Source organism: Sycon ciliatum, chromosome 7 (genome assembly GCF_964019385.1).
Source record: "Sycon ciliatum chromosome 7, ocSycCili1.1, whole genome shotgun sequence".
Lineage (NCBI taxonomy): Eukaryota > Metazoa > Porifera > Calcarea > Leucosolenida > Sycettidae > Sycon > Sycon ciliatum.
The window spans coordinates 4,927,020-4,941,367 of NC_088649.1; the positions used below are offsets into that span (position 1 = coordinate 4,927,020).

The 14,348-nt window shown below is 48.2% G+C and overlaps 2 protein-coding genes across 2 annotated transcripts in view; one reads left to right on the forward strand and one right to left on the reverse strand.

The window, feature by feature from the left end:
• The window catches only part of LOC135820805 (radial spoke head protein 3 homolog B-like), a 30,024-nt gene extending 28,382 nt beyond the window's left edge, over window positions 1-1,642 (reverse strand). Inside the window, exons 1-2 of the mRNA XM_065333850.1 lie at window positions 1,142-1,642; window positions 269-341 (exon numbers count right to left, since the gene is read on the reverse strand). Of these exons, the coding sequence (XP_065189922.1) occupies window positions 269-341; window positions 1,142-1,326 (258 nt within the window). The 5' untranslated portion in view covers window positions 1,327-1,642. The remainder of the gene's footprint in view (window positions 1-268; window positions 342-1,141) is intronic.
• Window positions 1,643-1,910: 268 nt separating this feature from the next.
• The window catches only part of LOC135820801 (cell division cycle 5-related protein-like), a 21,313-nt gene continuing 8,875 nt past the window's right edge, over window positions 1,911-14,348 (forward strand). The window contains 12 exon segments of the mRNA XM_065333845.1: window positions 1,911-2,142; window positions 7,942-8,045; window positions 8,639-8,669; window positions 9,223-9,353; window positions 9,941-10,068; window positions 10,575-10,671; window positions 11,176-11,410; window positions 11,954-12,115; window positions 12,635-12,790; window positions 13,053-13,115; window positions 13,455-13,499; window positions 13,842-13,922. Coding sequence (XP_065189917.1) covers window positions 2,098-2,142; window positions 7,942-8,045; window positions 8,639-8,669; window positions 9,223-9,353; window positions 9,941-10,068; window positions 10,575-10,671; window positions 11,176-11,410; window positions 11,954-12,115; window positions 12,635-12,790; window positions 13,053-13,115; window positions 13,455-13,499; window positions 13,842-13,922 — 1,278 coding nt within the window. The 5' untranslated portion in view covers window positions 1,911-2,097.

Below are 14,348 nucleotides of genomic sequence, written 5' to 3' on the forward strand. Positions count from 1 at the left end.
ACGGTTTACCGTACTCGCTGCATTCATGTATTTAGTACATGTACATTCTACAGTGAACATGTGTGCTCACGTACTACAGTGCTGGCATCTGAAATCCGACCCCTGAGCGGTGCGCTCACATCGTAAAGACCCAACGCAGGATTGTAACACTACGAAATAGAGACCGCTAGAATGTGAACGCACCGCTCAGGGTTCGGATTTCAGTTGCCAGCACTGTACAAGGATCATGCCCCCCCCCCGTAAGTAGTTAGGTGGTTTCAAGACTTACCGAAATGAGTTTGGCCTGTGCGTATGTGTTTCCGCGAACGATGCGCCGCTCAAACATGAGATTGCCGTACTGGCTGCTTCCGACAGACAGACAGACAGACATGTATAAACACACATGCAGGTGTAAACGTGTGTGCGGATAAGAACACACACACACACACACACACACACACATGGACATAAATGGGCATCCGTACATCAGTACATGTACAGAGTCAGACACACAAAGAGTGATACGGTCAATGCCGTAGTGACCGTAGCATATCCGACGTCCCTGTACCACCCGTTGCAGTAACTAAACACTAAGCCCCCACTGTTGGCAGAAGACCAACCCAGCTACAGTAACGCAGTGGCGCAGCCTACCATTGTTCTAAAAAGTTCAAATGTTCGTCGTACTGTTCTTATTCTGCGATCATGGAGAGCATCATGCGATGTGATCAAGCATGTGGAAAACTTTGGCGAAGTATTCTTCGGCGCCCTATCATACTGTAGTACATACCCTAGGATGAACATTGCAAGACAGTGAGGTGGTGATCTGGTGCCAATAGAGAGGTTCTGCTACACGTGAAACGTAGGGAAATCACGTAGAGAGCAGGTGTCTGGGTTAGAGTCTATGGCTTCGCGTGTTTTGGGTCCAGGTTTCTACGAAAAGCGAAGAGAGTTCCCCGGATACTTCGCGTCGCGTTCCCGTAACGTAGACCAAAACCTCACTATTACGTGGTGCATGCCGCCAATCAGCTGGTCTCTAGCTGCTTGTACGCTTCACCGCACCTGGTAAATCTACACGTATTGTAAAATTTAATTAATTAAAAAAATACACACACACTGGTCGCGAGTCAAACCACCCGCGCATCGGACAGACGAGCAGACTCACCCTGTTACTTCACCGCTCGATACAAGAGCCTGCGCATCACGATACTGCTGCTGCTGCTGCTGCATCGGCTTGCGGCGCGGCTGGGCGACCTGCGCCCTAGGAGCCGCCGAGAAGGAATAGGTTCCCTCCGGTCCCAGTCCCGGCGGACCCGAGGACGCAATTTTGGTCGCGTACGGAATCGGCATCTTCTCGCCTCGTCGCCGTTCTCCTCCGCTGTTCTATTTTGTTGAATCGCTTGTTCAATGCCGTGTCCTGCGACCATCAGCCGATGTGTAGAAGAAGCAGCAGAGTATTGTGGGGCGATGGTACTGGTGAGCGCGCAAGATTCGGCTTCTGGCAGTCGCGCCGCTGCATCCAACTTCCAAGCTCAAACGTTAGAGCTAGCGATTTTGAGAATGAGGGCAGACTGAACCCAGGAAGGGTATACACGGATTTTTTCCTGCTAGCCTCTGCCCTTGGCCAAATCCTCCCTCCCGGCAGCGAAAGTCGCAGCAAGAGCAGCAAGAGCTAAACTGTTTGGAGTGCGGTGTCTGCGTGCAGCGTAGATTTCGCCCCCATCTGTTTACCATAGCAACAGCAGCGATGCGTCGCCATGCGCGATGCACAACTAAAGATCTCTCAAAAATTTAGCAAAAAAGGGAGAAAAACTGGCGTCATGATGTCATCGCTTGTTCCCCTAGAAACCACGGAAACAGCGCCGCAGCTCGCGAGATCGCATCTTGCAGCTTCTTCGATGCACGCTGCACCGATCGATCCTGCATCATATCAGTAATTTTTTTGGCAAAGAAGTCTCCGTCTTCTTTCGGATGGATGGCCGAAACTTTGGGCGAGTCGTAGCTGAAAAATTCTACCCCGTTTAATTTTAGGCATATGCCGTAGGAGCTGATTTTTCACGTAGGCGACTGAAGTAGTGCTTTCTTGGCTGTTGGAGCTTCAAGCTCCCGACAACTTCCACCATGCCGCGAATTATGATAAAAGGTGGTGTGTGGAGGAACACAGAGGTGAGAATATTGTTGTTCTCGTTGGAAATTTAGTGTGCGTGATTGTGCCATGGGTATTCCAGCTTGGATCGTGGCAAGGTTCACATATTGGCCGAGTCGATCCCACTCGTACCCTGTTCAAATTTATTCCGAGGAATGCGGTTGCATTTATATGGAAAGCCCATAAAAATTAGTATATTTTTTGAAAATTCGGTGCACACTCTCAATCCTTCTCTCAGTTGTTGTCCAGCATTGTCTTGATCCTGCATTGTTGTAGTGATTAGACCCATAGGTTTCGAAATTTAGCTGCTGAAATACGCAAATGCGCGAACTTTCACTGATTTTCATCCTTTTTGGTTGAGAACCCATCAACTACCGTACTGGCAATATATGTTGCCGCGTAACGCGTAACGCAGGGGGGTGCGGCGTAACGCGCGACCAGGCTAGTGCGACAAATTTTCGTTGTGTTCGTAACGCGCGTCAGGCGGGGTGCGGCGATCTTTTCATCGCAGTTTGCACTGCAAAGGCTGAAAACTGTGAAAGCACGTGTACCGCGTGGCAAAAAAAAGGACTGCGGCAATATAGAAACCTGTGTAACGGCTCCTGTGCGACTTTGCATGTAACGCCCTGCGTGCGGCAAACATGTACCAATGTAACGCTTCATGGCCTCACTGCGGCAACATATATTGCCAGTACGGTAGTACATAATACTGTAGTACAGGTGAAATCCTGATAATTCGAACCTCCAAATGCCAGAAAACACTTCTAATTATCCGGACATTCTAATTATCCAAACATGAACCCACAACACAATATGTATGTCAAAATGCTCCCATGGTCACGCAGAGTTGCGCTATGGACCTTAGACACAGATTTCACGGATACTGAACTGACCGGCACAGCCAGCTCATGCAAACTAAACTGACCAGTACAGTGTACAGTGAACTTCGAATTACACGTTGCTAACTTCGAATTATCAGCACAAATCCCACACATTTTCTATGTAAGTGGAATCCGTGGAACTTCGAATTACCGGACATGTCCGGTTCGAGGTTCGAATTATCAGAACATTTTATGTGGGAATCGTGTTGACAGAAATCTGTCCTGGAAAAAACTTCTAATTAAGCGGTATGTTCGAATTAAGCGATATTCGAATTATCAGGATTCCACCTGTATACAGAAGACGGATTCCAGAAAGAGCATGAACGGGTTTAGTAGGCGAGATATCGCCAGTCGCTTGGGTTTAAACTGCAGGTGTCTGTACAGTTGGATGCACCTGTGTACGGGTCAGCTGTCCGCTCCGTTCCCAATAACAATAATAATGATATGTGACAGATCACGTACAATATGCATTGACACAATAAGTACAATATCACTGTACAACACATGGTTCCGCTGCTGTTCCTCGGCTAAAGAACGTCCGCGCCCGCACGCGCGCTATGCGCGCGTGAGTAAATCCTCTCGAAGCTGCTCGATCCTGGGCCACCATGAAGAGCTCGTCTAGGTGGTGCTGAGCGGAACCCCCCCCCCCCCAAAAGGAACAGTGTGAAAATCGAACCGAAGCACTGGCACACATGCTGCTGCAGAGACATAGTCTGCGCAGTAGAGTAAGCTGGTGTCCTAGCCACCTCCCGATACATGTACTACTAGAGTGAACAGCTCGGCCAGTCTGTACAGCTGTATGGCAAGTAGCTGTTTTCAATAGCTCGGCCAGTCTGTACAGCTGTATGGCAAGTAACTGTTTTCAATAGCTCGGCCGGTCTGTACAGCTGTATGGCAAGTAACTGTTTTCAATAGCTCGGCCGGTCTGTACAGCTGTATGGCAAGTAACTGTTTTCAATAGCTCGGCCAGTCTGTACAGCTGTATGGCAAGTAACTGTTTTCAATAGCCCGGCCAGTCTGTACAGCTGTATGGCAAGTAACTGTTTTCAATAGCTCGGCCAGTCTGTACAGCTGTATGGCAAGTAACTGTTTTCAATAGCTCGGCCAGTCTGTACAGCTGTATGGCAAGTAACTGTTTTCAATAGCTCGGCCAGTCTGTACAGCTGTATGGCAAGTAACTGTTTTCAATAGCTCGGCCAGTCTGTACAGCTGTATGGCAAGTAACTGTTTTCAATAGCTCGGTCGGTCTGTACAGCTGTATGGCAAGTAACTGTTTTCAATAGCTCGGCCAGTCTGTACAGCTGTATGGCAAGTAACTGTTTTCAATAGCTCGGCCAGTCTGTACAGCTGTATGGCAAGTAACTGTTTTCAATAGCTCGGCCAGTCTGTACAGCTGTATGGCAAGTAACTGTTTTCAATAGCTCGGCCAGTCTGTACAGCTGTATGGCAAGTAACTGTTTTCAATAGCTCGGCCAGTCTGTACAGCTGTATGGCAAGTAACTGTTTTCAATAGCTCGGCCAGTCTGTACAGCTGTATGGCAAGTAACTGTTTTCAATAGCCCGGCCAGTCTGTACAGCTGTATGGCAAGTAACTGTTTTCAATAGCTCGGCCAGTCTGTACAGCTGTATGGCAAGTAACTGTTTTCAATAGCTCGGCCAGTCTGTACAGCTGTATGGCAAGTAACTGTTTTCAATAGCTCGGCCAGTCTGTACAGCTGTATGGCAAGTAACTGTTTTCAATAGCCCGGCCAGTCTGTACAGCTGTATGGCAAGTAACTGTTTTCAATAGCTCGGCCAGTCTGTACAGCTGTATGGCAAGTAACTGTTTTCAATAGCTCGGCCAGTCTGTACAGCTGTATGGCAAGTAACTGTTTTCAATAGCTCGGCCAGTCTGTACAGCTGTATGGCAAGTAACTGTTTTCAATAGCTCGGCCAGTCTGTACAGCTGTATGGCAAGTAACTGTTTTCAATAGCTCGGTCGGTCTGTACAGCTGTATGGCAAGTAACTGTTTTCAATAGCTCGGCCAGTCTGTACAGCTGTATGGCAAGTAACTGTTTTCAATAGCTCGGCCAGTCTGTACAGCTGTATGGCAAGTAACTGTTTTCAATAGCTCGGCCAGTCTGTACAGCTGTATGGCAAGTAACTGTTTTCAATAGCTCGGCCAGTCTGTACAGCTGTATGGCAAGTAACTGTTTTCAATAGCTCGGCCAGTCTGTACAGCTGTATGGCAAGTAACTGTTTTCAATAGCTCGGCCAGTCTGTACAGCTGTATGGCAAGTAACTGTTTTCAATAGCTCGGCCAGTCTGTACAGCTGTATGGCAAGTAACTGTTTTCAATAGCTCGGCCAGTCTGTACAGCTGTATGGCAAGTAACTGTTTTCAATAGCTCGGCCAGTCTGTACAGCTGTATGGCAAGTAACTGTTTTCAATAGCTCGGCCAGTCTGTACAGCTGTATGGCAAGTAACTGTTTTCAATAGCTCGGCAAGTCTGTACAGCTGTATGGCAAGTAACTGTTTTCAATAGCTCGGCCAGTCTGTACAGCTGTATGGCAAGTAACTGTTTTCAATAGCTCGGCCAGTCTGTACAGCTGTATGGCAAGTAACTGTTTTCAATAGCTCGGCCGGTCTGTACAGCTGTATGGCAAGTAACTGTTTTCAATAGCTCGGCCAGTCTGTACAGCTGTATGGCAAGTAACTGTTTTCAATAGCTCGGCCAGTCTGTACAGCTGTATGGCAAGTAACTGTTTTCAATAGCTCGGCAAGTCTGTACAGCTGTATGGCAAGTAACTGTTTTCAATAGCTCGGCCAGTCTGTACAGCTGTATGGCAAGTAACTGTTTTCAATAGCTCGGCCGGTCTGTACAGCTGTATGGCAAGTAACTGTTTTCAATAGCTCGGCCGGTCTGTACAGCTGTATGGCAAGTAACTGTTTTCAATAGCTCGGCCAGTCTGTACAGCTGTATGGCAAGTAACTGTTTTCAATAGCCCGGCCAGTCTGTACAGCTGTATGGCAAGTAACTGTTTTCAATAGCTCGGCAAGTCTGTACAGCTGTATGGCAAGTAACTGTTTTCAATAGCTCGGCCAGTCTGTACAGCTGTATGGCAAGTAACTGTTTTCAATAGCTCGGCCGGTCTGTACAGCTGTATGGCAAGTAACTGTTTTCAATAGCTCGGCCGGTCTGTACAGCTGTATGGCAAGTAACTGTTTTCAATAGCTCGGTCGGTCTGTACAGCTGTATGGCAAGTAACTGTTTTCAATAGCTCGGCCAGTCTGTACAGCTGTATGGCAAGTAACTGTTTTCAATAGCTCGGCCAGTCTGTACAGCTGTATGGCAAGTAACTGTTTTCAATAGCTCGGCCAGTCTGTACAGCTGTATGGCAAGTAACTGTTTTCAATAGCTCGGCCAGTCTGTACAGCTGTATGGCAAGTAACTGTTTTCAATAGCTCGGCCAGTCTGTACAGCTGTATGGCAAGTAACTGTTTTCAATAGCTCGGCCAGTCTGTACAGCTGTATGGCAAGTAACTGTTTTCAATAGCTCGGCCAGTCTGTACAGCTGTATGGCAAGTAACTGTTTTCAATAGCTCGGCCAGTCTGTACAGCTGTATGGCAAGTAACTGTTTTCAATAGCTCGGCCAGTCTGTACAGCTGTATGGCAAGTAACTGTTTTCAATAGCTCGGCCAGTCTGTACAGCTGTATGGCAAGTAACTGTTTTCAATAGCTCGGCCAGTCTGTACAGCTGTATGGCAAGTAACTGTTTTCAATAGCTCGGCCAGTCTGTACAGCTGTATGGCAAGTAACTGTTTTTTTTCAATAGCTCAGCCAGTCTGTACAGCTGTATGGCAAGTAACTGTTTTCAATAGCTCGGGCTACTGAAAACAGTTACAGTACTTCTGGATGAAATCCAGTCGCGTCGATCAAGTTTTTCGCAGCCCAGTGTTCGCAGGTCTAGGGCTGCGCAACGCCCGGCGCGTACTTGAGTGACGCGACTGGATTTCATTGAGCAGCACTGTACATGGCACCTCCAGCACGTTTGTGTCGCAAGCTGCGGTGAAAATGTGGAAAGCTAGCAGATCTCTGTGCATGCTTTTAGGTCATGTCCGGTCCCTGCACGCGCCACTGTCCAGCTCCACAGCTGCGAATAGCAGACTGGCACATCCAGTGTCTGTGCCATCAGCCTTTTGTCGTTGTGTTGGTCCCTCCAGCTACTCGTCACTGTTGAGCTTGATAAAATAGCATGCAGCAGACTCGCACATCCATTTTCTGCACCATCGGACTTTTATCTCTTTAGAGATTGTCTGGTATCAATCACTTCCTACTTGCTACTTGACCTAGGGGTTTTCCAGCACTCCACCCAGGCGCATTGCTCGTGTAGTCAGTATAGTCTGGTTGCCACGCCAGCAAATGGCCGTCATAGGTACTCGTACATATTCAAAAATTGGTGGCATAGCGATTTTATGAGGTTGCCGGTGGTAAATGGTCCCCACACTGCAATTGTGCTCTGATTCAAGGTCGCCACACTGCGAGCTACGTCCCTGTCAGTTGTGTCACAGTGGTAGTCAAAGTCAATCCAGATTTAAATACTGTAAACCGCCCAATGTTTGTGCCACTAAATTGTTGTGATCTCTCAGAACCAGCGAGTTTACAATGGCAAATATTCGTGGAGCACCGTGGCCACACAAACACCCACTGTTGAAGTTTGATTTCACGATGGTTAATATTTGCGTTACTCTCTTCTCGCAAACATTAGCAAACATTAGGCTGTTTACAGTAGCATAGGACCTGCCGTGCACTTTCATTTTTCGTTGGACTACCGCTGCGTCTCCTTTGTGCTTGCTACGAAAGCAATATTGCTCATTTTTGTCTGCTGGACGTTGTCATTATCCCCATTGGCATCATCTGTTTTCGGTATACTCCTTTTGATTCTTGTCTGTCCAGGATGAGATCTTGAAAGCGTCTGTAATGAAATATGGCAAGAACCAGTGGTCTCGTATTGCATCGTTGCTTCATCGCAAGTCTGCCAAGCAGTGCAAGGCCAGATGGTCAGTCGGTGTGTGTGTGTGTGTGTGGTGTGTGTATGCGCAGGTGTGTGCGCATGTGTGTCATCTGTGCAGTTCCCTTGTAGTCTACAGAAAGTTCTCTCTGTAAACTTTTGAACGGCATGCTGTTTTTAGCGTGCTGGAAAGTAGAGGAACCTTACTATGTATTCAAAGTTCGCAGTTATTGTCGAAGTCTAGAATGCATTCTGTACGTTGTGTGAAGATGGATTGTCTGAGATAGAGGGTCTTCCGTTCGCATAGTACAGGCATGACGTCCGTATGTACATTCCTCACTAATGTGGCTGGCTGTCCCTGGAAGTTGCGGTATGGTGGTTGATGGGAAAACCTGACTGGCCGTGGAAAGACCTCTTGCAACACGCGTGGACTAAAGACTATTATTGACTTTAATGTAATAGGCACCAGGCTGGAGTCTATGAAAGATGGTTGATTGTGTCCTCTCTCTGGACTTTGCGTGACCGGTGTACTGCAAACGCATGGATGGTTGCTGGCTTTGGGCACGATGTTTATTCTTCTATGCTGATGTATGTATGTATGTATGTATGTATGCTGTGGTTGGCACTGTGATTGTTGTGCAGGTATGAATGGCTAGATCCAAGTATCAAGAAGGTATGTTGCTCTGCTGGTTTGCTGCTGCTGCTGCGTGCGTGTGTGTATGTGTGCCCATGTTGCTTTTGGTGTGATGTGTGTGCGGAAAAAATGACCAAAAAGTAGGGATTCACTGGCCAGAAAAAGTCACTTCATAGCTATGTGGTGTAGACCGGGCTGAATAGTGGCGGTTAATTCTTCAGCCTTGCAAACTGTTGAATGGTGCAATCCCAGCACAAGTTGCTTTGGCGTCTGCTGTAGCATCGCTATCATCGCCTCCGGCGATGGGCGTCAAATTGTCAATGGTCATGTTGCTTTTCAGATTTGTAATGCATGCTTATTGTTGTGTCTGCATGTGTGCGTGAATTCACTCTCACGTCTGTGTGACATTTCATCACACTGGTGTGCTGTGAGGTTGCGTTAAGCACTACCAAATTCGCCGGAGTAAAGCATTCCAGCTTGTGAAGCCCATCGTATTTCTCCATTTTGTGCGTGTGTGTGTGTGTGTGTGCGTACGCCCGCCCGCCCGTGTGTGTGCTTGCTGTGTGTGTGTGTGTTTGCTGTGCGCTTGTAGACGGAATGGAGTCGTGAGGAGGAGGAGAAGCTGCTTCATCTGGCCAAGTTAATGCCATGCCAATGGAGGACCATCGCTCCCATCATTGGCCGAACGGCCGCACAGTGTCTGGAGCACTACGAAATGCTTCTGTAAGTCGTGATGTCCACGATCATCGCGTGTTTCCCCGAACTTCGTGTTGTCAGGACTTGAAAGTGATCACAAGTAATATCCAGACTCCACGGCCATCCCCCGTTTCCCCCGAACTCTGTGTGCTTAGGCGCTCTTCAGAATATGTGCAAAACAGCCTATAATTTGTATAGAAGTTTCCAAGACAACAAGAATCTGGCGGGAAGCTTGAAAAGCCGCCCAATCCTTTCAGGCAGGGTGCGAACCTCTGCACAAGGCAACTTTCCTGCATTTATCGTACTTTCACCAGGCAGTCGTACAAGTGTACAGACTCTGTACGACTCCCTGCTTTCAAGCATCCCCTTGTGCAATTGCGCAGGGTCAAAGGTTACCTGTATATTGCATGTAAAATATAGTCTGAATGCAGGCTTTGGAAAATGTTGCCTTTTAGGTTTTAGGTTTTATGTGATTTTGTACTGGATGTTCTATGTGGATAGTCTGAAGAGGGCCTTATGGGACTTGAAAGTGATCACCAGTCATCCATGACTTTCATGTTCCCAACATACTTTCTAGTGATGATATTGTGTGTATATATGTGCTGTCCTTGCAGAGATCGGGCACAGCAGAAAGAAGGCGATGGCGACATCGAAGACTCCCGGCGACTGCGCCCGGGTGAAATCGATCCCCACCCGGAGACGAAGCCAGCCAGACCCGACCCGATCGACATGGACGAAGACGGTAAGAGTTCGCTACATTCCTGCGAAAGAGAGCTCCGCTTCTCTTTGACTGCAAGTTGTGATCAAGTGCGTCGGAACCAATGTGGCATGTGCGGCCAAAGATGCACTAATACTTTTTGTTTTTATCTTGTGATCCAATGGAATATGGGCGATTTGGGCCTGATTTTCCAAAAAAATCCCACAGGAGGGCCCGCGAACACACTGGCTTTTCATAGCCGCACCAATGTACAATACCTTACGACACCCCTGGTGATGTGTGGAGTTGGGTTCCTTCTCTGTTCACAGAACTTCACACAGTGCTATGGTACTCTCTGACTGCAAGTGTGATGTACGCAGTTTAGTTCCTTTTCTATTCACCTGGTGCTAATCGGCACAATGGCGAGAGCTTTCCAACACAGAGAGGGTAGATCGATGTTGCTGTTGTTGCTGTTGCTTCTGCTGTTGCTTGAAAATCTGTATTCTCGCTATGGGTTGTTGTTGTTGTTATTGTTGTCTTCTTGTGTTTAGAATTAGAGATGTTGTCTGAAGCCCGTGCCCGTCTTGCCAACACACAGGGAAAGAAAGCTAAGCGCAAGGCTCGCGAAAAGCAGCTGGAGGAAGCACGGTAATGGTTGTGTGTGTGTGTGGGGGGGGGGGGGGGGGGGGAGGGGGTTGCACATCCAGTGCATTTGCAGATTTGCGTGCTTCTTCTGTGACGGGCATATACATGGTGGTGGGGGTCTGTTTTTGTCTGTCCATCTGTGCTTGTGTGTGTGTGCATGTGTGTGTGTGTGTGTGCGTCACTCTCGGTGTCTGTTTGCCTGCTGTTGTAGTTCTGAGACGGCGTGTGCACCTGTGCGTGCAATCATACACACACATATACACACACCATATCTACCGGGCCCTCATCTGCTGATTATTGTAATTCCCCAGACGACTGGCAACACTGCAGACGCGTCGTGTCGTCTGTGTTTGTGTGTGTGGGGGGGGGGGGTCTGCGTTTGTCCGTCCGTCCGTACTTGTGTGTGGATGGGTGTCACTCTCTGTGCCCGTTTGTCTGTTATTGTATCATACACACACAGCGTATGTAATGGCCCTCATCTGCTATTTTTTAATTGTTATTCCACAGACGATTGGCAACATTGCAGAAGCGTCGTGAGCTGCGGGCAGCAGGCATCGCCGCTCGCAAGTTCCAGAAGAAGAAGAAGCGTGGCGTGGACTACAACGCCGAGATTCCGTTCCGCAAGGAGCCAGTCGAAGGCTTCCACGACACCAGCACAGAGCACTTTGACGCGGTTGAGCCCGACTTCAAGCGTCTGCGGCAGCATCACCTGGACGAGAATCGGCGCGACGAGGAAGAACAGGTCGGTTGGGCGTGCCTTGCATTGTCTGTGTGCGTGTGTGTACACGGCAACGATACTGCATGCGTTGTTTGCCCCCTGTGCATTATTCCATCTGGTTGCAAAACCGGGGGAAGTAATTTGTCCTGGCCTTTTCGGTTATGGTGTGTAAAGTACTGTATGGCAGGAAATTTTCGGACGGAATTTATTTTCGTACGATTTCGTACACGGCCTCTTTTGTACTAAAATGTATTCATGTGAAATTATGTACACTATACATGCATACTGAACTCCTTGCGAACACGTGTATTTAACATGCAGCACTGTACGAAAATATGATCCGTACGAAAGGTCGAAATTTGGCTTTGTCCGAAAATATTTCCGTCCGAAAATTTCCTGCTATACAGTAACTTGTATTGTCTGTGTGTGTACTGTCCACCGCAGCAATATTGCATGCGTTGTTTGCCCGCGGGTCTTGTATCTAGAGCTTTGTGCTTTCTCATCTGTTTTGCAAAACCGGGGAAGTAATTTGTCCTGGCGTTTTGTGGCTTACGTTGGTGTGTACAGCGTGATCGTCAGAAGGACAAGGAGCGCGAGAAGAAGAAGAAAGAGTCTGACGCGCTCAGCCACGTCATGCAGCTCAACAAGATGCACAACCCGGAGCCCGTCAAGAAGCGCAGCAAGCTGGTGCTGCCCACACCGCAGATCTCTGATCAAGAGCTGTCCGAGGTGAGCCACGCAAGGGCGTGTGTTTGCGTATCGGTGCATGAGATGAACATGCACGTTCATGCAATGTCGAGGAGACCGAGATGTAGAGACAGTTTGTTTGGTGGAGAAACAATAGGCTGACTGCAGTATAGGCCGTAATGAATGTTCTGGAGTAGTTCTGTATTTGAATGTGTGAATTTTTGATTGTCTTGCGAGTGAAATAGGTAGCTAATGCTCTGTGTGTTTGTGTATGTGTGTGTGTGTGTGTGTGTGTGTGTGTGTGTGTGTGTGTGTGTGTGTGTGTGTGTGTGTGTGTATGTCTGTGCGTGTCTGTGTGTATGTACCGGTATGTCTCTCTCTATCTATCGCTCTCTCTCTCTCTCTCTCTCTCTCTCTCTCTCTCTCTCTCTCTCTCTCTCTCTCCCTCTCTCTCCCTCTCTCTCTCTCTCTCTCTCTCTCCCCCTCCCTCCCTCCCTTCTTGTCTCTGTCTGCCCATCTGTTGTGCCTCATTCACCTCCTTACACCTCACTTCATCACCAGGTTGTCAAGCTAGGGTTTGCCAGTGAGAATGCACGCGCTCTGACCGAGGATGGCGATGCATCGTCGCAAGCTTTACTCGCCGACTACTCGGTCACGCCGAGTACGCTCACACAGCTGAAAACACCGCAGGTCTCGCTCCAAGACAGCATCCGGCAGGTTAGTGGTCTAGTGGCCCATTTAGAAAAACGACGAACCTGCAATGAAGAGGTCGCTACAGGTCTTCAGTTGTGCGTGATCATTTCTCAGAAATAGTCTAATTCCTCTCTCTCTCATCCATGCAGTGTCTTCCTAGTATCTCTGTATGTACGTGTCACGAGCTTTCATCCGTAGTAGTCGTGGCAGAACCAACTCAGTGCTGTGCGTGTGTGTGTGTGTGTTGGTTGGTTTGTTGCTGTGTGCGTGTTTCTGTGTTGTGTAGACTGGGTACATGGCACATTTAGGTACACCGCAGGTCGGTTCTGTTCAAGACTCCATTAGACAGGTGAGAGCCAGTCTGCTTGCAGACTTTCAAGTCGTGTGACTGTGTAGGCTGGTTTGCTGTACATGTACAAGCCATTCTCTCGTGGACCTGCCTTGTCCATCTCTCTCTCTCTCTCTCTCTCTCTCTCTCTCTCTCTCTCTCTCTCTCTCTCTCTCTCTCTCTCTCTCTCTCTCTCTCTCTCTCTCTCTCTCTCTCTCTCTCTCTCTCTCTCTCTCTCTTTGTGACTGTCTGTTTCGGCTGGTATCCGGTGATGTTGACATACACGGTTGTTTCTCTGCATAACCTCTGCTACATGTAGCTACATTGATGTTACTTCGTGTTTGTGTGTTTGTGTTCCAGGCTGGCGAGACACCGCAAGCTTCACTACAGGACAGTGTCAAGCAGGTGAGACACCATAAGCTATCCTAGCTCAACCTCTCACTTACGACTCATTCTGTATTGGCTGGCCTGAGATCTGCTTCTGACTTGCAGCTAGAATTTAGGTTTTTTGGCTGGATTTTGCAGCCTAGTTTTTTGTTGTTGATGTGTTGTGATTACCTTGAGTGCACAGGCTGCACTGAAGTTCTTGTGGCATAAAGACTGGATATTGGCTTCTGGTATGAAGCGTAGACACAGAGCTGAGAGCGGGGGAGATTTTCCGCTGCAATTCCATATATCACACACTTTGGTGACCAGGTCTTTGCCAACAGGATCTGTGTTTGTGTGTATGTGTGTGTCTGTGTGCAGCCGGAGATCCGAGAACAGCTTCGAGCCGGTCTGGCCAGCCTTCCCAAGCCAAGCAACGACTTTGAGATCGTCATGCCTCAGGTATGTGGTTGCTAGTTCTTCATCAACAGTTGGAGGAGGTAGTTCTACATACAGTGAACGTCGTTAAGAGGAACACTGATAAGACAAACTTTCACTTTAGCTGAACTCCAGTTGCGCTCACTGAAGTGCAAAACTGGCGCCCCGGACCAGTTCCGATTACATCACTGTATTTGTACTGTGTATGTCCAGCCGCATGCGTACTACTACTAGGCCGTCCAGGGCTGTGCAAGCTGAGGGCGCCAAATATGCACTGTGGGTCGGATTTCACCGAGCGCAACTGTAGCATTCATAACACTATTGGATAAGTCGCTGTGTATTCACTGGGTATTAGAAGAAGAACTCCCGGTTACGGGTATTGCAAACAAATACCATCAGTCCCTTGGTGTTCGTCTTAGAGTGGTTGGACTTTACCTGGTTCACTGCTGT